This window comes from Trachypithecus francoisi, unplaced genomic scaffold (genome assembly GCF_009764315.1).
Source record: "Trachypithecus francoisi isolate TF-2019V2 unplaced genomic scaffold, Tfra_2.0 Lachesis_group0, whole genome shotgun sequence".
Taxonomy (NCBI): domain Eukaryota; kingdom Metazoa; phylum Chordata; class Mammalia; order Primates; family Cercopithecidae; genus Trachypithecus; species Trachypithecus francoisi.
The window spans coordinates 143,216,103-143,241,807 of NW_022681453.1; the positions used below are offsets into that span (position 1 = coordinate 143,216,103).

The 25,705-nt window shown below is 38.9% G+C and overlaps 1 protein-coding gene across 1 annotated transcript in view; it reads right to left on the bottom strand.

Annotated features, from left to right (window-relative positions):
- Window positions 1-4,848: 4,848 nt before the first annotated feature.
- The window catches only part of EIF2A (eukaryotic translation initiation factor 2A), a 35,935-nt gene continuing 15,078 nt past the window's right edge, over window positions 4,849-25,705 (bottom strand). Inside the window, exons 5-14 of the mRNA XM_033212325.1 lie at window positions 25,588-25,687; window positions 24,504-24,586; window positions 20,823-20,896; window positions 20,546-20,690; window positions 20,295-20,411; window positions 15,757-16,328; window positions 12,181-12,294; window positions 7,289-7,417; window positions 5,825-5,890; window positions 4,849-5,245 (exon numbers count right to left, since the gene is read on the bottom strand). Coding sequence (XP_033068216.1) covers window positions 5,180-5,245; window positions 5,825-5,890; window positions 7,289-7,417; window positions 12,181-12,294; window positions 15,757-16,328; window positions 20,295-20,411; window positions 20,546-20,690; window positions 20,823-20,896; window positions 24,504-24,586; window positions 25,588-25,687 — 1,466 coding nt within the window. The 3' untranslated portion in view covers window positions 4,849-5,179. The remainder of the gene's footprint in view (window positions 5,246-5,824; window positions 5,891-7,288; window positions 7,418-12,180; window positions 12,295-15,756; window positions 16,329-20,294; window positions 20,412-20,545; window positions 20,691-20,822; window positions 20,897-24,503; window positions 24,587-25,587; window positions 25,688-25,705) is intronic.

Sequence of the window (25,705 nt, forward strand, 5' to 3'; positions counted from 1 at the left end):
ATGGTTAGGTTCTGGTGAGGACACTCTGGCTTATAGTCAGCTGCTTTCTCACCATGTCTTCACATGGCAGAAAGAGACAGAACAAGCTCTCTGGCGTCTTTTCTTGTAAGGACACTAATCCCAATCATGAAGGCCCCAAACTCTTCACCTCATTTAAACACACTTACCTTCCAAAAGGCCCATCTCCCAATACCATCATATTGGAGGTTAGGGCTTCAACATATGAGTTTTAAGGTGGCACATTCAGTCTATAACTTCCTGTCCATATATTAGTTATGTATTAGGTATTATGTATTACCTAATGCATACCCAATCTGTATTAGTCAGGGTTTTCCAGAGAAACACACACACACACACACACACACACCCCGAGAGAGAGAGAGAGAGAGGAGAGAGAGAGAGAAAGAGAAAGAGACGGATCATGACCTCATCTAACCCTAATTACCTCCCAAAGGACCCACCTCCAAATATCATCATAGTGGGGGGTTGGGCTTTAACATACGAATTTTGGGAGGATACATTCAGTCCATAACACACCCAACTCACCTATTTATTTTTATTTTTATTTTTTTCAGAGATAGGGTCTCACTATGTTGTCCAGTCTGGTCTGCAACTCCTGGGATCTAGTGATCCTTTTGCCTCAGCCTCCCAAAGTGCTGAGTTCACAGGTGTGAGTCACTGCACCTGGCCCCCAACTCACCTTTGTCATGCCAATTTCAGACTTAAGTACCTTGATGGATAAACGAACATTTTAAGCAATCACATGGTGCTTCCTGACCACCAACATACGTTGCCTTCTTGGTCTCCTCATCGGTATGTGTGCAATAATCTATATCTAATATCTCATTATTTTAACCACATGAATCAACAATGAAAAAAAGTGGTAATACTTAGAATAAAAACCTTTAGTCTTACAAACTTAATTCTGAGAAAAGATGGAATTAATTAGGTGTGCCAAAAGAGAATATTAGTACGACATACCCACAGGATTTTGTTCAAATGTAAACAAAAAATAAAATCGTATGAAATATTATCAATATACTGAATAATATGTCCATAAAGCAAGCTGTAAAATATTTATATTTTAAGCTTTCTAGTGATGAACATATTCTACAGAAGAAAAAAGATCACTTTACTCTTACACATTTTCAGGAATGTATTAATACTGTAGGAAACTGAATAGCATAGGCTCGGTCTGTTTCTCAAACTTTGCTAACATATTGGAACAGCCTGGGAAATCTTTGAAAAATACTGATACCTGATCTCTACCACTAGATTTTTTTTTTTTTTTTTTTGAGATGGAGTCTTGCTCTGTTGCCCAGGCTGAAGTGCAATGGTGTGGTCTTGCTTGGCTCACTGCAAGCTCCACCTCCCAGGTCCATGCCATTTTGCTTCAGCCTCCCGAGTAGCTGGGATTACAGGCGCCCACGCCCAGCTTTTTGTATTTTTAGTAGAGACGGGGTTTCACCATGTTAGCCAGGATGGTCTCAATCTCCTGACCTCATGATCCACCTGCCTCAGCCTCCCAAAGTGCTGGGATTACAGGCGTGAGCCACTGCACTCGGCCCAATATTCTTATTTAATTGGAATGAAGGGGAACTTAGGCATTTGAATTGTAAAAGTTCCCCAAGTGATTTTAATGTGCAACGGAATTTGGGAATCACTGGCCTAAGTTATCCTGAGGATGAAAAGCATCTCCAAAATCTCAATGGTTTAAAAAACAAGTCTATTTCTCACTCATGCTACAAGTTCAAACTGAGTCAGAAGGGTGCTTATCCTCCTTCTCTGCCATCTCAACCCAGGCCTCAGGGTCCATCACACCAGGGGAGAAGGAATGAAGAATCATGTACTGGCTTGTAAATGATTTTATGCAGAAACAATTCACCTCGCTTCTCCCTAACATTTCATTAGCTGAAGCAAGTCACTTAGTCATGCCTAATTTCAAGGAGATGGGGAAGTGTAATTCTCCCACATGATCAGGAGATAAGAACAACTAGAAACATTGGTGAGGACAGTAATGTCTCCACCCCACCTCTACCTTTTTTTGAGATGGGGTCTCACTCTGTCAGCCAGCCTGGAATGCAGTGGTGTGGGCTCACTGCAACCTCTGCCTTCCAGGTGATCCTCCTACCTCAGCATCCCCAGTAGCTGGGACCACAGGCATGTGCCACCACGCCCGACCTATTTTTTTATTTTTGGTAGAGACAAGGTTTTGCCATGTTGCCCAGGCTGGTCTCGAACTCCTGAACTCAAGCAATCTGCCTGCCTCAGCCCCACAAAGTGCTGGGATTACACGTGTGAGCCAACGCACCTAGCCCTATATCCCATAGTTTTATATCAATGCTTTTTTTTTTTTTCTTTGAGACAGAGTCTTGCTCTGTCACCCAGGCTGGAGTGCAGTGGTGGGATCTTGGCCCACTGCAACCTCCACCTCCTGGCTTCAAGCGATTCTTTGGCCTCAGCCTCCCGAGTAGCTGGGCCTACAGGTGCGTGCCACCACACCTGGCTAATTTTTGTATTTTTAGTAGATACAGGGTTTCATCATATTGGCCAGGTTGGTCTCCAACTCCTGACCTCGTGATCTGCCCACCTCAGCCTCCCAAAGTGCTGGGATTACAGGTATGAGCCACCACACCCAGCCAATGATTGTTTTTATAATTTCCCCATGCCGCATCTTTTGGTACCAGGTCTTGAATCTTAAATTGTCTTCTATTTCATTTCAAAAACCAACTTAGAAGTCTACAAGTAAGTATATCTACAAATAATTTGATTTTTTTTTTTTTTGAGACAGAGTCCTGCTTTGTTGCCCAGGCTGGAGTGCAGCCGCGTGTTCTGGGCTCACTGCAACCTCCGCCTCCCGGGCTCAAGCGATTCTCCCCCCTCAGCCTCCTGAGTAGCTGGGATTACAGGGGCCTGCCATCATGCCCAGCTAATTTTTCTATTTTTAGTAGAGACACAGTTTCACCATGTTGCCCAAGCTGGTCTCGAACTCCTGGGCTCAAGTGATCTGCCTGCCTCAGCCTCCCAAAGTGCTGGAATTACAGACATGAGCCACTATACCTGGCCACTTCAGTGACTTTTGTTAACATTAATGTGCATCACTGTGAAGCTAGTGTGTGTGTGTGTATATATTTGTATATATTATATAGTATACATACAGTGTATATATATTTATATATAGTATATAGTGTAAATAGCTATATACTATACTATATATAAATATATATATATATATTTTTTTTTTTTGAGCAGGAGTTTCACTCTTGTTGCCCAGGCTGGAGTGCAATGGCGCAATCTCGGCTCACTGCAACCTCTGCCTGCCAGGTTCAAGCAATTCTCCTACCTCAGCCTCCCAAGTAGTGGGATTATAGGCATGTGCCATCATGCCCAGCTAATTTTGTATTTTTAGTAGAGATGGGGTTTCACCATGTTTGTCAGCTGGTGAACTCCTGACCTCAGGTGATCCACCCACCTTGGCCTCCCAAAGTGCTGGGATTACAGGTGTGAACCGCCTACACCTGGCCTCCAAAATATTTTAAGGGAGTACAGAACCACTATGTTGAGTATAAGCTGGGCATGGTGATGCAAGCCTGTAGTGTCAGATAATTGGGAGGCTGAGGTGAAGGATCACTTGAGTCCAGGAGTTCAAGGTGCACTACAGCCTGGGAGACAGAGTGAGACCCTGTCTCTAAAAACAAACACCACCACCAAAAAACCCCAAACAGAACAGTAAGTATATGCCATCATTTTTTTTAAAGTGTACGTATATGTATACTTGAATACCCATATGGTATCTATCATTAGAAAGATACACAAAAAACTGGAAAATGTGGTAGTGGAACAGACTTAATTTTCATTGCATGCCTTTGTATTGTTTGAATCCAAAAAAAAAAAAAAAAAATCCGTGTGTATACTTCAAAAAAAATTTTTTTTAAATAAAGGATTTTATGGGCCAGGCACGGTGGCTCACACCTGTAATCCCAGCACTTTGTGAGGCTGAGGTAGGTGGATCATGAGATCAGGAGTTCGAGACCAGCCTGGCCAACATGGTGAAACCCCCATCTCTACTAAAAATACAAAAAATTAGCTGGGCATGGTGGCACACGCCTGTAGTCCCAGCTACTGGGGAGGCTGAGGCAGGAGAATCACTTGATCCCAGGAGGCGGAGGTTGTGGTGAGCCAAGATCATGCCACTGCACTCTAGCCTGGGTAACAAAGTGAGACTCCATCTCAAAAAAAGAAAAGAAAAGAAAACAGGATTTTATGTTACTACATAGGATACTCTTACAAATTAAGAAGAAAGTCAAACACCCAAAGAGAGAAATGGGCAAAGGAAAAGAAAAATAAATTCACTAAAGAAATACAACCAACTATCAAACATGGAAAAGTACATAACCCATCTCTAACAAAAATAAATGTATATAACAGTAACGAACTATCATTTCTCCTTTATCAATGTAGCAAACATTTGAAAGCCTTATCACTTCTGATATTGACAACAGTGTGGAAAACTTTAAATGGCGCAAGTACAAAGCTTGAGATAGGGCAATTTGGCAGCATCCATGAAAACTAAGCAGGGTGCTTAGTGTTACTAAATGATACATTACCTGAGGATATAGGAGTAGTATATCATAGTAACCTAAAGCATAGGCTCTGGGATTAGATGGCCATTTCCTAGCTTTGAGACACTGGCAAATTTCTTAATTTTATGGCCTTAGGTTTTTCATTTATAAAATAGAGATTATGATAATTACTTCATAGATCCTTATGAGAATTAAGTAGTTTTACATGTCTTATAAATTAATAAAGGATATCTGAACTAAGGAACTTATAATAAAAGCAAAGTGATTAAATTTAAAATGTCTTTATTCATTTATATGGTATATATCACTCTCCACAAAAAAAAAATGACACTTGTCTTTCAATCTGTCAAGCTTAGCTAAAAAATTCATGAATCTCTTTTCTATATCACATATTGACATGATATAGGATGCAAGATATAAATATTAATTCAATAGACATTATTAAATAATTTTACTTATGTAGAATCTTGGATAAATGGTTAAAATTATAGATTGACATTAAGTGTGGGAACAGGAATATTCTGTGTATACCAATGGGTTTAACAGAAGATGTGTTTGCACTGATTTCTGGTCATCAACTTGCTTTCTGTGAATCTTTAAATACCCAATTCCAAATCTTTCAGCTCCTGGAGAAGGGCTGTTTCTTTCTGAATTTTCTCCAACTAGAAAAGTTTAAAACAATGAAGTTATTACGAAATAGTTAGTGGATATGTAACCAAAATAATACAGAAAAAAACATGATATTTCTGACAATTTATTATGTTCACTAGTAAACACAGATGTTTAAACAGGTTAGAAACAAATTCTAATTTGTTATCTGGTATGAATCAAGAGTGAAAAGAACAGACACTGTTTTATTGCATCCCTTTGGGCCCAAAAAATTTTCAATTCTATATTTGGGATTAAAATTGTTGAAAGGAGGAGGGAAAAGGCAAACAGGGCAGTACAACTTGAGATAATAATCTTATATTTGTCTAATACAACAAATTGCTATTATTTTCAATAGTAATAGCATAGTATGCCTCTTAGAAATATTGACTTTTTCATTCACATGAACCATATCTCCTCTATTTAAAAGTAAAGCTATTTAAAAGTAAAAATGTTAAAAAGAATATGGTATATGGTTTTCAAAATAAGTTTTTAAAATCTATGTGCTCTTTTACCTGACTAAATACTTGTTTATAATAAAAGGGGGAAGGCTGGTGGTCACCACAAGCCTAAATGAAAAATGCAGAAAGTACCTGATTTTTTTCTAGCTGTTTTCCAGTTGCTGCTTGTTCTTTCAGTTGTTCAATTGCTTTTAGTTTCTGCAAACATCAAATATGAGTCAAGTGGAAGGAAGTCACTTCAAATGCAAATTTCCTTATTAAGAATGTGAAACTCAAATAAGGAGATTAATAATCTTACATTTGTATCAAGAATGGTCTGTTAAAATGCTAGTATACCCTATTTTTAAAATTAAATGCTTTGGGAGGCCAAGGCGGGCAGATCACGAGGTCAGGAGATCGAGACCATGGTGAAACCCCATCTCTACTAAAAATACAAAAAATTAGCCAGGCACGGTGGCAGGCGCCTGTAGTCCCAACTACTCGGGAGGCTGAGGTACGAGAATGGCATGAACCCGAGAGGCAGAGCTTGCAGTGAGCCGAGATCACGCCACTGCACTCCAACCTGGGCGACAGAGCGAGACTCCGTCTCAAATAATAATAATAATAATAATAATAATGATAAGTTAAATACAAAATTGTAAATGTTAAAAACATGAGATTTGGCAAAATATTTTTCTCAGGCTTTTAATTAATGTTATCATGTATGTATGTGTATAGGTAAATGTATCAGTAATGGCACATTTCAATGCCCCATTGGACCTGGGTGATGTTTCTGGCTTTGAGAGAAATCTCACTGAGAGCATTCTGAAAGACTGTTGGTCCAAAGTCCTGCCCAATTAAAAAGAATGAAAGAGAAACCTCATAATGCAGCTGTGAAGCAGCTTGTTTTATCCCCGGGGCCACCCCAGCACACTGGCTGCAATATCACAAGTCAATACACTTCTTTTTCATCTCTGTCTCTTGATCTTCAAAACTAGAATATCTGCCCCTACTTATCACAAGGTTTCTAATGAAACACTGCGTATAAAAGTGTTCAGTGGCCAGGCATGGAGGCTCACGCCTGTAATCCCAGCACTTTGGGAGGCCAAGGCAGGTGGATTACGTAAGGTCAGGAGTTCGAGGCCAGCCTGGCCAACATGGTGAAACCCTGTCTCTATTAAAAATACAAAAATTAGCTGGGTGTGGTGGCGCACACCTGTAGTCCCAGCTACTCGGGAGACTGAGGCAGGAGAATCACTTGAACCTGGGAGGCGGAGCTTGCAGTGAGCCAAGGTTGTGCCACTGCACTCCAGCCTGGGTGACAGGGCGAGACTCCGTTTGAAAAAAAAAAAAAAAGTGTTCAGTATATTTCTATGCTAATGCACACTGAATTTTATTACTCCAAAAATCAAAGTACTAAGAGTCTTCAGACATTTGTGAATAGAACTAAAATCAATACCATTTCTAAGTGATAGTGCTTCTAGTGAGAAAACAACGAGAACTGCTGATACCAACTTCTTAGATAACTGTCTTTAGACATCTAAGTACTACCTTATTTATATAATTTTCATGTATACCTTTCAATATGCACGTCTATTTTTCATTTAAGTCTCTCACCTTCTTTAGGTTCTTGATTTTTTTGTCTATCTCAGGGTCCCCAGAAATTGACTGAGAGATAGTGTTTCGTGGTGTGCTCTGTGGGGCAGGAGTAGGTGCCAAATCTGGACTCTTGTCACTTCTTGCTTCCTGCAGGAAATATTTTTTAAAATTCAATTTAAAAAAACCAAAAACATTACAGTATTTAAATCAACATAGCTTTGGTATATGAAATACAGAAACTAAATATGTGATTTTATCCACATTTTATATAAAAAATCTGAATTAAAGGTCTCATGAAGTATGCTACATACTCCCATATTAGAAATAAAATGACCTTATCAGAGTAAACTAGGAGGTTTCTGTACCAGCAAACAAGCATTCCAAACTTTTGGATATTCTGAGATGTGCCAGTAGATAGACGGTTTGAACATATGAGAGGGCTTTTCTATTTAACGTGTTTCAAGTTTCACTCTTACAAGGCTCTCTCCAAAACTATAAAGAATATGTATGATCAAGTATATGTAATGGATTATGCTACAAGAATAAGAATCCTACAGATATTAATTCATAATCAGATCAATTCAGCTCTGCAACAAAGTACCACAAAACTTTTTTCTCCTTAAAGGGATGCTATATTGCTTCCAATATGATCAAACCTCTGATAACTTTTCTTGTCCCTCCTTACTGATTCTGAATCACTTTTATTTCTGCTAAGATGCTGTATACTCTTGCCCCTGGCCTTTGTGTACGTCTCCCTTAACCATGGTTTCAGTAACCAAGGGTCAACTGCAGCCCAAAAATATTACATGGAAAATGCCAGGAATAAACAATTCATCAGTTTTAAGCTGTGTGATGAAATCTCTTAGCATCCAGCCTAGGACAAGAATCATTCTTTTATCCAGTGTATCCACAGTGTATTCGCTCCCCATGTATTTTTCACTAGTAGCTGTCTTTGTTATCAGATCGACTGTCACAGTATCAACAGTACTTGTGTTTAAGTAACCCTTACTTTACTTAATAATGGTCCCAAAGTGTAGGGTAGTGATGCCGGCAATTCGGATATGCCAAAGAGAAGCTGTAAAGTGCTCCTTTAAGTGAAAAGGTGAGGCCGGGCGCGGTGGCTCAAGCCTGTAATCCCAGCACTTTGGGAGGCCGAGGCGGGTGGATCACGAGGTCAGGAGATCAAGACCCTCCTGGCTAACACGGTGAAACCCCGTCTCTACTAAAAATACAAAAAACTAGCCGGGCGCGGTGGCGGGCGCCTGTAGTCCCAGCTACTCGGAGGCTGAGGCGGGAGAATGGCGGGAACCCGGGAGGCGGAGCTTGCAGTGAGCTGAGATCGCGCCACTGCACTCCAGCCTGGGCGACACAGCGAGACTCCGCTCTCAAAAAAAAAAAAAAGTGAAAAGGTGAAAGTTCTTAATAAGGAATAAAAAATATTGTATGCTGATTTGTTTACAGTAAGAATAAACCTATCCATGAACTTGGGAAGAAGAAAAAAGAAATCAGTGCTACTTTTGCAGTTGCACCTTGAACTCTCTATCTTCTCTATCTTCTCTTTCTCTATCTTTGGCTACTTACTTCAGAGTCAGGACTAAGAAAGCCTGGATAAGGTGAGATTCTGTCAAGGGCCATTTAGCTTTGTTCCATCACACAGCCATAACTTTTACTAACTTCAGCCAGTCGTCCCTAAAATACATACTGAATAGTTTATCTTGCAAGTTGAAAACCTTTGCTATTACTGGAAAAACAACTCAAAAAGCAACTCCACAATGAGGGATTACTGGTATCACATTTGGTATCATCTTTAGTAAAAAAACATGTGTAGGTGCTTGATGACTGTATTGGCTCTTTTAAAAAAAAACCGACAGTTTGTATAAACTTGTAACTGAGAGTTATAAATTTATAACTGATCAGCCCAGGTGATCATACTATTTTTTTTTTTGGAACGAAGTTTCGCTCTTGTTGCCAGGCTGGAGTGCAGTGGCACGATCTCAGCTCACTGCAACCTCTCCCTCCCGGGTTCAAGCGATTCTCCTGCCTCAGCTTCCTGAGTAGCTGGGATTACAGGCGTCCGCCACCACACCCAGCTAATTTTTGTATATTTAGTAGAGACGGGGTTTCACCATGTTGACCAGGCTGGTCTTGAACTTCTGACCTCAGGTGATCCACCCGCCTCGGCCTCCCAAAGTGCTGGGATTATAGGTGTGAGCCACCATGCCCGACGGTGATCACACTACTACCATGAGCTATAAAGAGTTATACATTTATAACTGAGAGTTATAACCATTATTTATAATAATCATAATTTCATTATATTAATGTGAAATATTAAATAATTTATAAAACATACAAATATAATTTGTATATTATTTATATAATTAATATAATTTAGTATATTAATGGTTGTTATAATTATTAATAATTATAATCATGTAATTATAAGTAATTATTTATATAATAATTATAAAGGAATATTTGTCAGTATCACCAGTGGTCACATTAAAAACATCTTTTGATAAAGTGGAAGAAACTTTGCTTATAAAAATAGAATTCTAAGTTGAGTGGGTTTCAGAGAGGCCCTAAAACTCAAAGGGGCATCTTCGTTATCAAGTTGTAAGGATACTACTAATGTGTTGTAATATCCAGGGCCAGTAGAGGTCCCTACTTGTACTGATGAAGGGACAAGACTTGCTTTTATACAAATCTAATATCAAATGCATGAAACAGATCATTTTTACTTGGAATAACCTAAAGCTGACCAATTAAGATACTTCTGGGGATGAAATATATTAACTACAAATGAGCAGAATGGTTTTTCTAAAAGTCCAGATTTTAGCAGAATATGGTTGCATAAGACAATTCTACACCTTAAAATAGTAACTGCCTCCCAAAACACATAACCAGCCTAGACCTGTCAAAATTCAAGAATTATCAGCACGACTGTACTGGTGATACAGCAATCAGCTGTTAAAAATCTGCTCTTTCTAGGACGGCCACAGTGGCTCACGCCTGTAATCCAAGCACTTTGGGAGGCCAAGGTGGATGGACCGCTTGAGCTCAGGAATTTGAGACTACAGCAACATGGCAAAACTCGGTCTCAAAAAAAACCCCAAAACAAAACAAAACCAAAAAAACCTACCCCCATTTCCAGCCTGAAAAACAAAGCGAAAACCTGTCTTTACAAAAATGAAAAAATTAGTTGGGAATGGTGGTATACATGTATAGTCCTAGTTACTTGGGAAGCTGAGGCAGGATTACTTGAGCTAAGGGTTTGGGGTTGCAGTGAGCTGTGATCATGCCTCTGCACTCCAGCCTGGATAACAGAGTGAGACAGAGAGTGTCTCAAAACAAAAACAAAAACAAAAAAAACGAAAACCCTACCCCACTGCTACGGTCTGACATATTGGTGTTTCCCCAAAATTCATAGTTTGGGACCTAATACCCAATGTGATAGTATTAAAAGGTGGTGCATTTGGAAAATGATTAAGTCATGAGGAGTAGCTTCATAAAAGAGACCAGCAAGAGCTCCACTGCCCCTTCCACCACGGGAGGACACACAGAAAGAAGGTGCCATCTATGAGGAATGGGTTCTCACCAGATACCAAATCTGCCAGCACCTCAGCTTTGAACTGTGAGCAATAAATTTGTTTATAAATTATCCAGTCTAAGGTAGCAGCCTGAATGGATTGAGATATGTACTCTGCTGCCTGAATTGCAAAAATGTGACCACCATAACTTCACTAACCAGACATCCCCAGCCCAGCTGATCACACTGTCACCATGAGCTATACAATATCACAATTTGCAATTATTTATACTGGTGTGGCTTTTCAACTACAGTAAATAAAAAATATTCTGGAAATCTCCCATTATTTGGGTACTTCTGGTATTTTGATTCCCAGTTAAATAATTTCATATAGTACTGTAATACTGAGTGCCCAAATGGCTTTCTAGTCATGTAATTTCCAGCTTCTCTTAGTAAATATATGCTTCAAGGAAAGCAAACTACACCACTTTACACAAGTGCCACCAAAAGGGTCTACAGCAAGTAACATGCTACGTAATACTATTAGTGTCCCAGGTTATGATGTCAGGTTCCGTTTGTCACCCATAATATAGACAGGATTACTTAGAAATTCATAGGCAAACACAAACGAAAGATATTCTGCCTATTTAAGTCTAACTACAACTACATTTTATAACGTAAGAGCCAAGGTTTTTTGTGTTTTCTTTTTTCGGTCTTGCTCTGTCATTCAGGCTGGAGTGGTACAATCACAGCTCACCGCAGCCTCAACCTCCCAAGCTCAAGTGATCCTACCATCTCAGCTTCCCAAGTAGCTGGGACTATGGGGTACATGCCATTATGCCCAGCAAAAAATTTTTCGTAGAGACAGGGTCTCACTATGTTGCCCAGGCTGGTCTTGAACTCCTGGGTTCAAGCAATTCTCCCATGTTGGCCTCCCAAAATGCTGGGTTACAGGCAATGAGCCACCACACTTGGCCACAGTCAAGTATTTAGGACCACAATTCTTTAAATTTTAAGGCTTAGCGCTAACTTAACTGCCCTTTTTTTTTTTTGGAGATGGAGTCTTGCTCTGTCGCCCAGGCTGCAAGGCTAGAGTACAGTGATGCGATCACTGGTCACTGCAACCTCCACCTCCCAGGTTCAAGCAATTCTCCTGCCTCAGCCTCCTGAGTAGCTGAGATTATAAGCCATGCCCAATTAATTTTTGAATTTTTAGTCGAGACAGGGTTTCACCACGTTGGCCAGTCTGGTCTTGAACTCCTAACCTCAAATGATCCACCCGCCTCAGCCTCCCAAAGTGCTGGGATTACAGGTGTGAGCGACTGCGCCAGGCCATAACTATTTGTTTGTTTTGTTATGAGGAAATCAGTGCCCCAAATACCTGCTTTGCGGCTTTCTTAGCTTCATGCTTCCTTTGATTTTTAAGAGCTGTTTTTGATAATGGCTTATCATTTCCTGATTGAGATTTCATATTCTGAGGTGGTTCCTCTTCATGCTATGGAAAATGTAAAATAATTTTGAAATGGAGTCCATGTTGTAAACACCTAGAACAACAAATTATACACTTCTGCTAATACAGGATAAACTTATTTTATCAAATTTAAGATCATTAGCAAAGATTATTTCAAAACTCATTGGTAGTGGCACACTCCAACTGTCAGGATGGATTTAATCAGGATCTTCCTATTAGTTGCTATATCTTTCAATCATATCAGAGCTTGCAAAATTCACTTTAGTTTTGTTCAAACAACAGATTTTTTCTTAGCACTACTACAGACACATGAGTCTTATGAAAACTAGATACCAACAACAGCTTCTTCTGAGGCCTTTTTGGTTCTAACTACTGTCAACAGAAATCCAGTTGCCTCGCTTATTTTCTTCACACAAAGAATTACTTGCTAGATCTTCACTTGTAAAATCAAAGATTAGAAGATTAAAAATAAAAGCAAATGAAAAACCAACAATAGATTATAAGAAAATAAGTGAAACAGAAAGGAATAATTAACTAGATAATTATAAGTCTGGGACTGACATAATGAAGAGGCCAAAAAAAAAAAAGTACATGGTTTGTCAGATTACACAATGAAGATAATAATTTCCAACATCAGATATTTATGTAACCATGTAACAACTATATTCCACAATAGAAAATATAGTGAATTATAGGTTCAATGTATCTCCAGAATAGTTTTAGACAACATACAGTACAAGTGACGGCACTACAACTCCCTATCAGATTCATGTACTTACTGATTTCTATCTGTATTGCTATTATTTTAATGTTAACTCTAGACTCTATCATACCTCAGCACATCAAAAGTATCAGCTCTCCATGAAGTTTCATGAGTATTAGGTCTCAGATCTGCATTTTACTTATAAGTCCTATGTGGAAATGAGCAGAGCTCAAACACTTAAGATGCAGAATAACAAATAAGAAACCATAGAGTGACTTTATCTTAGCAAATGCATCAACTATTTCAGGTTATCAAAGTTCTGGGCATGTTCATATTCTACTTGAAACAAACTGAATATTATGAGAACCCACATTTGTAGAACAGCAGACACATTCAGAGTGCAAGGCTTTTTCATTTCATGTTTACCCATGTTGCATAAAATGCTACTTAAGTTATACAATATTTGCTGAACATTTGTTTTATACATAATATGAAAATCCTTTCAATAGCGGGCTCTTCTGTAGTAGTTTGCTTTGGCTAAAAAGTTTCTGCTCAGGAGAACTTTGATTAAAAATGATGCAAGAAGAAAAGGTAAGTTACAAGTCTCTTCCACACTTATGAGCATCATGTAAGCCACTGAGAGCCTTTCACTTGAGATGAAAAAATCCACACAACTACTATAAATCATGAGTTTTTCCTGGTTTTGGTACTATGTGCTCATTATGCATAATTTCGTTCTTATTAAGAAACTTTGTTTATTCAGTTATATCAGTTATTATGGGACTGTTTTTGATGAACACATTTTAATTTCTCAGCTCAATGCAACCTCCTCCTCCAGAGCTCAAGTGATTTTCCCACCTCAACCCCCCCGAGTTGCTGGGACCACAGGCAGACACCACCATGCCCAACTATTTTTTAAAAATTTTTAGTAGTGACGGGGCCTTGCCATGTTGCCCTGGCTGGTCTCAAACTCCTAAGCTCAGGTGATCCATCCGCCTCGGTCTCCCAAAGTGCTGAGATTACAGATGGAAACCCCTGCACCAGACCAACGAACACACTTTAAAAGGTGAAGGTTTTTTGGAAAGCTAATAAATATTCTTTAAGTATAATTTATATATAAATTTGTACTTATAAAATTTTTTTTTCTGTGGGGGAATAACCCAACACCTTTTTTCCCCTACTGCTGTGTAACCCTCCTCCTTTGTAAAGTTATCTACCACGCTGTCTTTGTTTCTAGTAATTTCTTGACAGTATTTTCTTTATAATTTAGCTCATTTCTGGAATTAGATACATGTAAAAATTTCTAATTACTGGGCATATAGCTACTTCAACTAAAATGATTTGACAGGACCACACAATCATCATGCCACATAAAAAAGCAACAATTTTTTTTTTTTCTTCTTTTGAGACGGAGTCTTGCTCTGTTGCCCAGGCTGGAGTGCAGTGGCCGGATCTCAGCTCACTGCAAGCTCCGCCTCTCGGGTTTACGCCATTCTCCTGCCTCAGCCTCCCGAGCAGCTGGGACTACAGGCGCCGCCACCTCACCCGGCTAATTTTTTTGTATTTTTTTTTTTTAGTAGAGATGGGGTTTCACCGGGTTAGCCAGGATGGTCTTGATCTCCTGACCTCGTGATCCGCCCGTCTCAGCCTCCCAAAGTGCTGGGATTACAGGCTTGAGCCACCGCGCTTGGCCTCCAAAAAAGCAACAATTTAATAGAAATCCTGAATGTTAAAAAAAAAATCCCGGCCGGGTACAGTGGCTCATGCCTGTAATTCCAGCACTTTGGGAGGCCAACATGGGTGGATCACCTAAGGTTGGGAGTTCCAGACCAGCCTGGCCAACAGGGCAAAACCCCATCTCTACTAAAAATAAAATTAGCTGGACGTGGTGGCAAGCACCTGTAATCCCAGCTACTCAAAAGGCTGAGGCAGGGGAATTGCTTGAACCCAGGAGGCAAAGGTTGCAGTGAGCAGAGATAGTGCCACCGCACTCCAGCCTAGGTAACAGAATGAGACTCTGTCTCAAAAACAAAACAAACAAAAATCCTGATTTTAAGTTATTACCTAATTTCATCACCATTTTCAAAGTATTATTTTCTGTATCAATTTCTCCCCATCACCAAAATAAACCTACTAATTTTATGGATCAAAGAATTGTGCCATCATGCACAGATAAAGAAAGCAGGATGGGTTGGAGTTACTTTTGTTTTCATCTGAGGTAAGGAAAATTCCAATACAGAAATAGGACAAATCCAAAGTCCACTATATATTTTCTTTTTAAATCTAAATAAATATGATAAATACAAATAAATACCATGTGTTTTTATATAATTTTACATAAATAAAATAATACTGTTCAAATAGTAAACATTTTGATGGAAATTAAGAAGTTTCAGACCACTGACACATTTTGTCCAGTCCAAGAGAAAGGTGGTAGTGGTTGTTTTTTTTTTTTTGAGACAGAGTCTCACTCTGTTGCTCAGGCTGGATGGAGTGCAGTGGTGTGATCTCGGTTCACAACCTCCGCCTCCAGGGTTCAAGCGATTCTCCTGCCTCAGCTTCCTGAGGAGCTGGGACTACAGGCATGCGCCACCATGCCCAGCTAATTTTTGTTATTTTTAGTAGAGACGGGGTTTCAACATGTTGGCCAGTCTGGTCTCAAACTTCTGACCTCAAGTGATCCTCCCGCCTCGGCCTCCCAAAGTGCCGGCATTACAGATGTGAACCACCACTCCAAGTACAAAATAAACTTTTTTCTATTAAAGTAGTAAAACTTTACTTACCAATTTGGAATTGGTGATTGGTTTATTTCTTAAAGCTGGGGGTCTATAAGCTGTTGCAACTTTAGGTTCCTCATTGGGTACTTCACTTGGAACTGCTTGGTAAGTTATTGTTTTTGCTGGAAATATTCCATCCAAAAATGGCTGCCAAGAAACCTGCCATAATTCTGCATTTGATGGCACATCATACTTGTGCAAGATAGAGCCAGTATAATGCCAAATTTTGTATCCATTATTAACCCGTAACCTGGGAGCACATGTAGCTGTTAAAATATGCTCACCATCCGGGCACCAAGCAAAATATGTAGAATCAGAAGCCACCGGTTTAGAAATAAGTTTGTAGTTTTTCACATCCCACACTTCCATTTGTCCTCTCAGATTTCCAAATCCAGCTAATACTAATATATGTCCATGAGGGCTATAGTAGGCTGCATTACGAGGACCAGTTCCAAAGTCAAATACAGGATCACATTTCAAGTTGAAAATTGTTGCTTTGGCAGGCATAAAACCATATACAGCACAAAACTCAGTAGAACTAGAATTCCAAACTACATCATAAATGGGGCCATTTTTTGCTAGAAAAAGAATATAAAGCCCAAATTAGCAATAAAGAACTATATAAATATTTGTTAGCAAAAGTTACCATCATATAGTACTCAGAACACATCAAACAGATAAATGTTAACATTAAGATTTAATGTTAACATTAAAATACTCATATTATATACTAGGGCGATTAATGTATAATCATAAATTTATATTTAAGAACCCCTACTGAATCTTAATTTCTTTTTTTTTTTTTTTTTTTTTTTTTGAGACGGAGTCTTGCTCTGCCACCCAGGCTGGAGTGCAGTGGCCGGCTCTCAGCTCACTGCAAGCTCCGCCTCCCGGGTTCACGCCATTCTCCTGTCTCAGCCTCCCGAGTAGCTGGGACTACAGGCGCCCGCCTCGTCGCCCGGCTAGTTTTTTGTATTTTTTAGTAGAGACGGGGTTTCACCGTATTAGCCAGGATAGTCTCGATCTCCTGACCTCATGATCCGCCCGTCTCGGCCTCCCAAAGTGCTGGGATTACAGGCTTGAGCCACCGAGCCCGGCCGAATCTTAATTTCTTTTAAACATTTTGTTAATATGGCCTTATAGTAATAGTTACTATTAATAAACTTTTTTTTGGAAAGGGTAATACGTGCAGATGGTAATCAAAATACAAACTATTTTATTTATTTATTTATTTATTTATAGAAATGGGATCTTACTTTGTGGCCCAGGCTGGAGTGCAGTGGCATGATCACAGCTCACTGCTGCCTCAACTTCCTGGGCTCAAGGGATCCTCCTGCCTTGGCATTCCAAAGTGCTAGGATTATAGGCATGAGCCACTGTGCCCTATATTTTTTAAAAAGGCACAAAAGGCCAGGTGCAGTGGCTCACGCCTATAATCCCAGGACTTTGGGAGGCCGAGGTGGGCATATTACCTGAGGTCAGGAGTTTGAGACCAGCCTGGCCAACATGGTGAAACCCCATCATTACTAAAAGTAGAAAAATTAGTGGGGCACGGTGGCATGCACCTGTAATCCCAGCTACTCGGGAGGCTGAGGCAGGAGAAGCACTTGAACCTGGGAGGCAGAGGTTGCAGTGAGCCAAGATCGCGCCACCGCAATCCAGCCTCGGCGACAGAGCGAGACGCCATATCAAAAAAAAAAAAAAAGCCACAAACACAGGTCACTTTATACAAAGGCAACCCTATGTTATATTTCTTGGATATCCTTTCAGAATTTTTTTTTGTTTTTGAGATGGAGTTTCACTCTCGTCACCCAGGCTGGAGTGCAGTGGCACGGTCTCGGCTCAACGCAACCTCTGCCTCCAGGGTTCAAACGATTCGCCTGCCTCAGCTTCCTGAGTAGCTGGGATTATAGGCATGAGCTACCACGCAGGACTAATTTTGTATTTTTAGCAGAGATGGGGTTTCACCATGTTGGTCAGGCTGGTTGTGAACTCCCGACTTCAGGTGATCCACCTGCCTCAGCCTCCCAAAGTGCTGGGATTATAGGCAAGAGCCACTGTGCCTAGCCTCTATCAGCAGTTTTTGATGATGCAGGCTTCCCCCTCACTATACTTCAACCATACTGTGTAGTTTCATATTTTTATCTTCATCAGCCTATTAAGTGAAAATATCTATCTTGTTTTCTATTTTTTTAACTGTAAGTTAAGCATCTTTTAATATAAGTAATTTTATTTCTTTTTCTAAGGGCTGATTTTTTTTCTTTTTTTTTAAAGAGATGGTCTCATTCTGTCACCAAGGCTGGAGTACAGATGTGGGATCTTAGCTCGCTGCAGCCTCAAATTTCTGGGCTCATACAATCCTCCCACCTCAGGCTCCTAGATAGTTGGGATTATATGCATGAGCCATCGCACTGGCTCTGAGGACTAATTTTTACTATCCTACGCCTATTTTATTTTTCTCTAATTATTGGTCTTTTACTTGGCTTACTTGATACATCAAGAACATTTACCCTTTCTCATAACACATCACTTGACTAAAAAATATATTTTCCCCAACTTCTTGTTCATTTTGTTTAATTTATGGACGCTTTTCTTCTCTCACTGTAATAATCCACTATTCTTCTATGGTCAAATTCATCATTTTCCCCCTTAGTACTTCTGTCTTGTTTAAAAAGTTTTTTTCTACTCTTAAGATTAGAAAAAAAATTCTCCCATATATTCTTCTAGTTCCTCTGCAGTCTTATGTATAAGTTTTTGACCCAACCAGAATTTATTTTGGTGAAGAAGATAATAACCTGTTGTTTCAAATGACTAGCCAGTTGTCCCAAACCATATATTAAATGATCAATATATTCTCCTCCATTGATTCAAATGCTGACTTTATCATATATTAATGTCTAAAAAAGTGTGGATCTATTTCTGGACTCTGTTCTCTTCCACTGATTTATCAGTTTTACCAGTATATCCATATACCACAACCAAACTGTCTTAATTATAATTGTCTTACTTTTTTTTTTGTGACGGAGTCTCGCTCTGTCACCAGGCTGGAGTGCAGTGGTGCGATCTTGGCACACTGCAACCTCTGACTGCTGGGTTCAAGCAATTCTCGTGCCTCAGCCTCCCAAGTAGCTAGGATTACAGGCACGTGTCACCACACCCAACTAAATTTTGTATTTTTAGTAGAGACGGGGTTTCACCATGTTAGCCAGCATGGTCTTGATCTGACCTCATGATCCGCCCACCTCAGCCTCCCAAAGTGCTGGGTACATTTTATTATCTGGTAGTGTCAGAACTCCAGACAACTTCCCCTGCCCTGCTCTTCTTTTACACAAGTTTCCAAAATATTCTTGTGTGTTCATTTTTCAACACCAACCTTAGAGCCAGTTTATTTAGTTAAAAAAAAAAAATCAGTTAGCATTTAAATTTAGTTTTAGATTGATAGCAGAGAAATGACATCTTTATAAAAATAATTCTTCTTAGTAAAGGCCATAGTTTATCTCTCTGAAGAGTTTTAAAGTTTTCTTCCCATTGGCCCTATATATTTGTTCTTATTATTTTTTTGCTATATATGGAATCTTTTATTTTTTTAAAGTAGCTGTTGGTTATAGTGTGACTTCATCTACATGAGCAGAGATGACTTTGTTTTCTTTCAAAACTGTATATATTCTACTTCTGCTGATTAGTTATAGTGACTAGGTATTTCAGAATGTTATTAAAATAAAGTGAAAAGGGGAGCCATCTTTGTTTCTTCTTTGACTTCAATGGAAATACAGTTTTTTAAAAGGTAGAATACCCTACTTACACAAGTTCAATTCAAAACGAGAAAATTAGAAAGCTGTCAGTATTTTAAAACTATTATTTTAAAGTTTTAGTTCATTAAAACAACAGATGAAGTGGTAACATTCTTGGATATTATTATTTTGAGACGGGGTCTCACTCTTTCACCCAGGCTTAAGTACAGTGACACAATCATAGCTCACTGCAGCCTTGAACTTCTGGGCTCAAGTGATCCTCCTGCCTCAGTCTCCTGAAGAGCTGGGACTACAGCCATATGCCACCATGCCTGGCTAAGTTTTTCTATTTTTTGCAGAGGCGGGGTCTCACTATGTTGATCAGGCTGGTCTTGAACTCCTGGGCTCAAATGATCTTCCCATCTCAGCCTCTGAAAATGTGTTGGAATTATAGACATGAGCCACCATGCCTGGCCTCTTGGATATTACTAACAATTCTAAATATAGTATTAAGCAATTTGCTGTCATAATTAGCTAAGTAAGCTCCAAAAGAGCTACTACAACGGAATTACCTCACTCAGGAAGTTTACTTCTAAAACGCTGGCATAACTCAAATACCTAATTGTATTCTGCCAAAATAAGGTATGTTTGAGGATGATTTTAAGTTTCTTAATTAAGAAGAATTTTATCTTAAAGGTTATTAAGGTATTTGAATTCTATCTTTTGATCAAGAATTTAGATTATCTCATCTTTATGGCATAGTATTTTTACTACCATTGTTTCTAATCAAAGGAAGACTGCTGGAATACTCACGTAATTGCACTACAGCACTTTCTCCATTTGTTGCAATATAGTGCAGAGTTTGCTCTCCATAGTAGGAAGCTCCTGTCTTGTCAACATCTGTGCTAGCTATTACCAACACAGCAGTAGCTATAACAGTAAAAACTTTAATTAGATTTAAAACACAAATTACATGGGCATTGATTCTTCTGTTACATGCATAGGAATATAGCCTAAATTAACAACTGGTAAACAAAAGGAGGGATAAAATATACTTAGCATACCTTTTTTATTCCACAGCATTGTAACTTTATCTGCCTTAAAGAAACTTTTATTAGCTAAAGCTGCATGAGGTCCAGCAAAGTTGGGGTACTGATATAATCTAACAAATGAAGGTGCACCTTTACTTCCTGGAACATAGACAGCCACCTAAGATACACACATAAATCATTACTTAATTTTTTGAGAATAAAAACTGAGATGGACATGTTTGTACAGTCACAAAAAACTAGGAAAAGGTTTAAACACATAATATTCCACTTAAACAAAAACAGCAATTACCTTGTATGGTTGGGGTCCAGGTGATAATACAAAATCATTAATTTTTTGCAAATGCAATTTATTTGCAATTGTGTCTAAAAAAAGAGTAAATTAAATCAGATTGATGAGACAGGCTAAAAGGAACATGTTAAACTCTGAATACATTATAAAGGATTACTATAACTACACACTAATAGTACTCACTGTAGTCTCCTGCTGGTGACACATAGTAACACAGTGGAAAAAGCATGGGGTAGCAAGACAGATGTAGGCTTTAATTTCTACTCAGTCATTTACTTGCAGTGTGAGCTTAGGCAAGTAATGGAATTATACCACCCAACTCTCAGTAATTGGTTTCAAGAGAACAGTGCCAGGCACATGGTAGGTATTTGATAAATGTCAGTTATCCTCTCTTCAATCGCTAAAATAAAGTGGTCTTACAGCCTATTAGAAGGAAAAGATCAACCTTGGCCTGCTACTGCAGAATGTGGATATGGAAATTCTGTAACTTAATGTGATAAACAGATGCATGATAATGATGATCACAACCATAGTAACAATGGCTGATATTAAGAGCTTACTCTATTCTAGGCAGTCCAAACCATGCTATTATTAATAAAACTGCTACCCTAGTTAATTAGATCAAGAGCTACTATACTTTCTTTGTTTGATTTCAGAGATCAATGGCTTTTCAAACGCAGCACACCAAACTGTCAAAGTGGTGATCCCTCTTCATTTGGCATGCTCACAAAGAGGCGAATAAGACAAGAAAGCGGCCAGGCGCGGTGGCTCAAGCCCGTAATCCCAGTACTTTGGGAGGCCGAGACGGGCGGATCACGAGGTCAGGAGATCGAGACCATCCTGGCTAACACGGTGAAACCCCGTCTCTACTAAAAAATACAAAAAACTAGCTGGGCGAGGTGGCAGGCGCCTGAAGTCCCAGCTACTTGGGAGGCTGAGGCAGGAGTAGGGCGTAAACCTGGGAGGCGGAGCTTGCAGTGAGCTGAGGTCCGGCCACTGCACTCCAGCCAGGGCGACAGCGTGAGACTCCGTCTCAAAAAAAAAAAAAAGACAAGAAAGCAAGTTAACCCAGAAACAGCGAGGTGCCAGTGTACCTCAAACACAGGAAAATGAAAGGCATAATTATACTGATTGGATACTGCTCAAAATCAGCCTACATGCCATCTTTGGTATGTGTGAACAAAGTTACCAATTCCTAGTCTAACTATGATATACTCAAAACTGTACAATCAGTAATGGGATGCTCTAAAGAGAAAAATAACTGCAAACTCTTTTTAAAAAATTATTTTCAGTACTGGTGTCACTTTTTGGTATTAAGATTCTAAGAATACCGTGTGGATAATGTGGAACAAACCAAATGAACGCTTATGTGAATGTGATATTCTCAAATTATCATCCCTGGTATTCCAGAGAAACAAGATTCTTGGTGGTAACAAAAGGCAATACAAATAAGATAGAAGAAGTTAAATAAAAACCTTGTAGTCTTTAATTTAAATAAAACTATAAGCATAAAACTTTACTTTAAAAAAAACTATGATTATTATTTTTTAAATAGAAAAAAATGCTTAGAAACAATGACCAATGCAACAGCAAATAAGAATCCCTAGAACCTAAATACAATTTTTTTTGCTATACTCAGCCAATTTTTCAAGAAACCCCATTTCCTTTTAATGTTTCCTTTACTGAGATCAAGAGCTAATACTTTTATTTGTTCAATTTCAGAGATCAATAGCTATTCAAAAGTAGCACACCAAAAAGGAGATAGGGTTTCCTGAAAAATTAGCCAGTTCTAGGTGTAATGGTTAGAAATGCACAAATTAATCCTAGAATGACTTTTCTTACCATATAGCAAAGAAGTCACTAAAGACTAATTGGTCAATGATGAGACAATTTGAGCATCAATAAGAAAAATAACTACAATGGACTGAAACACATGTATTTTCAATCCACATTAAGAATGGGACTAAAAAGGCCAGGCACGGTGGCTCATGCATGTAATCCCAGTACTTTGGGAGGCTCAGGCAGGTGGATCACCTGAGATCGGGAGTTCGAGACCAGTCTGACCAACATGGCGAAATCCCATCTCTACTAAAAATATAAAATTAGCTGGGCGTGGTGGCACATGCCTGTAATCTCAGCTATTCAGGAGGCTGAGGCAGGAGAATCACTTGAACCTGGGAGGCAGAGGTTGCAGTGAGCTGAGATCGCACCTTTGCACTCTAGCCTGGGCAACAAGAGTGAAACTCCTTCTCAAACAAAACAAAAAAAGAATGGAACTAAAAAACAGCCTGGGCAACACAGTGAGATCCTGTTTCTACAAATAATAAAAAATTAGCCGGGCGTGGTAGTGCAAGCCTGTAGTCCCAGCTACTTGGGAGGCTGAGACAGGAGAATTGCTTGAGCCCAGGAAGCCGAGGTTGCAGCTAGCCATGATTGCGCTCAGCTTGGACAAAAGAATGAGGCCCACTCTCAAAAAACAAGAATGGGGAAAAAGCTAATTGGTTACAATGAAGGTTGCTAGAGATAGAATACATTATATTAAAACTGATAAAAGCAAGAATATTTATCCTGCCTTTTCTATATAAATGCAGCACTAGGTAACCAAATAGTAGAAGGGGAAATTTTTCTTTATACAAGCAGTACAGCTGAAAAATAAGGGAGGGAGAAAACACCAGAATATCAACAATTTGCAACCATTGATGAAATAATGCATCTAGGCATGAAACACTGTCAGCTAACCCTACAAAATAAAAGACAACCAGACATTATGTGCTTCTTGATAAAAGAAGTGAACATCACCTTATAATGTAGTCTTACCCTTACTCATTTAAAAAAGAACCTGAAGCTGACCAACTCTAGAGTTAACTGGCAATTTATAGGGGACAGATGAACATGTTAAATTATACCATGGGATACAAAAGCAAAATTCAAACTATGGGAAAATACGCAAGACAAATAACCTTGTTTCTTAAACAATAAATTATGAAGAATAAAAAAAAACACAGATGGTGTGGAAACTTATAGGACCAAAAGAAACATAAAAGATGTATCAATCAACCACAATGTGCAGTACCTTATTTGGATCCTGAGTTTTAAAAAAATTGTAACATTTGCAAGTAGTAGAAATTTGAACACATATTTAATAATTTGTGATAATGGTTTTGTGGCTAAGTTTAAAAAATGAAAGGCCCCAATCTTCAGAAATCTACCCTGAAATATTTACAATTATATATTTAACAAGTATATAAAATTATACCATGTCTGGGATTTGCTTTCACTTAGTAAGAGAGATGGTAGCTGGAGAGATGCATGGATGAGATAAGACTGGCCATAAGCTGATGTTAGGACTAGGTGTCTGAAGTTTTATGTTTAAAATTCTACAGTATAAAATATCTAAAAAATTTGTGTCACAGAATTTCAATAGCAATTACATTCAGGAAAAGATATTCAAATGTCTTAATAGCAATTATCAGATAATAAAAAGTTACTGTAAAAGAAAACCTTTGTGTTATAGATTTTCACTGAATTCAGACTTATAAAAAATTATGAAAATGAATGTAATAGCAATTATTGATTAATAAATTAACAGTATTTAGGAAAACCCTATGGTGTCATAAAAGTTAATGAAAACTGTATACGATTACAGTAAGTAATAAAATTATGTCATGTATCTTTCCATACTAAAATTGTTGTTTTCAAAGAAGTGAACTTCATTGTTAACATTGCGGGCACAAAGAGTTTCATCTTCTGACCAGGATGGACACCTATGTCAAAAAAAAAAAAAAGAGTATAAAAAATATTCAGACGGAATGTAACATCACATTAACATGTTAAGGTAATTTATGCTACTGGTTACTATTTAAGGAAAAACACGGCCGGGCGCGGTGGCTCAAGCCTGTAATCCCAGCACTTTGGGAGGCCGAGACGGGCGGATCACAAGGTCAGGAGATCGAGACCATCCTGGCTAACCTGGTGAAACCCCGTCTCTACTAAAAAATACAAAAAACTAGCCGGGCGAGGTGGCGGGCGCCTGAAGTCCCAGCTACTTGGGAGGCTGAGGCAGGAGAATGGCGTAAACCCGGGAGGCGGAGTTTGCAGTGAGCTGAGATCCGGTCACTGCACTCCAGCCTGGGTGACAGAGTGAGACTCCGTCTCAAAAAAAAAAAAAAAAAAGGAAAAACACTTATAAAAATGATATCAAGTCAGTTACTAATAGTTTAAGTCAATATATGTTAATAGAAAAGTCTGGGCACGGTGGCTCACACCTGTAATTCCAGCACTTTGGGAGGCCTAGGCCTCCCAAAGTGGATCACCTAAGGTCAGGAGTTCCAAGACCAGCCTGGACAACATGATGAAACCCCTTCTCTACTAAAAATGCAAAAATTAGCCTGGCATGGTGGCATGTGCCTGTAGTCCCAGCTACTTGGGAGGTTGAGGCCAGTGAAATTGCTTGAACCTAGGAGGCGGAGGTTGCATGAGCCAAGATCATGTCACTGCACTCCAGCCTGGGCGACAGAGCAAGCCTCCGTCTCAAAAAAAAAAAAAAAAAAAAAAAAAAAAGAAATATTGTTCCTTTCCACTTAATACTAAAGGAAAGAAAGATCAAGTTTTTGCTCTATTACATTCCTACATACAAAATCCTTAAAAATGTAGATTTTTGTCTGATAAGTTATTTTTTTAAACCAATATCAGGAAAACAAATATTATACAGTGATTACATTAAAAATACTATGTAAAAAATTAGTATTTTAAACCATTTATTTACCAATTTTGCGTTTTTTTCTGGATGAAAGATTTCAAACATGTCCCAGTTTTCACATCATAAAGTTGTAGGTTGGGTATCCCAGCTGTGCCATCTTTAGAAGCTGCAATAAAATTTTTTT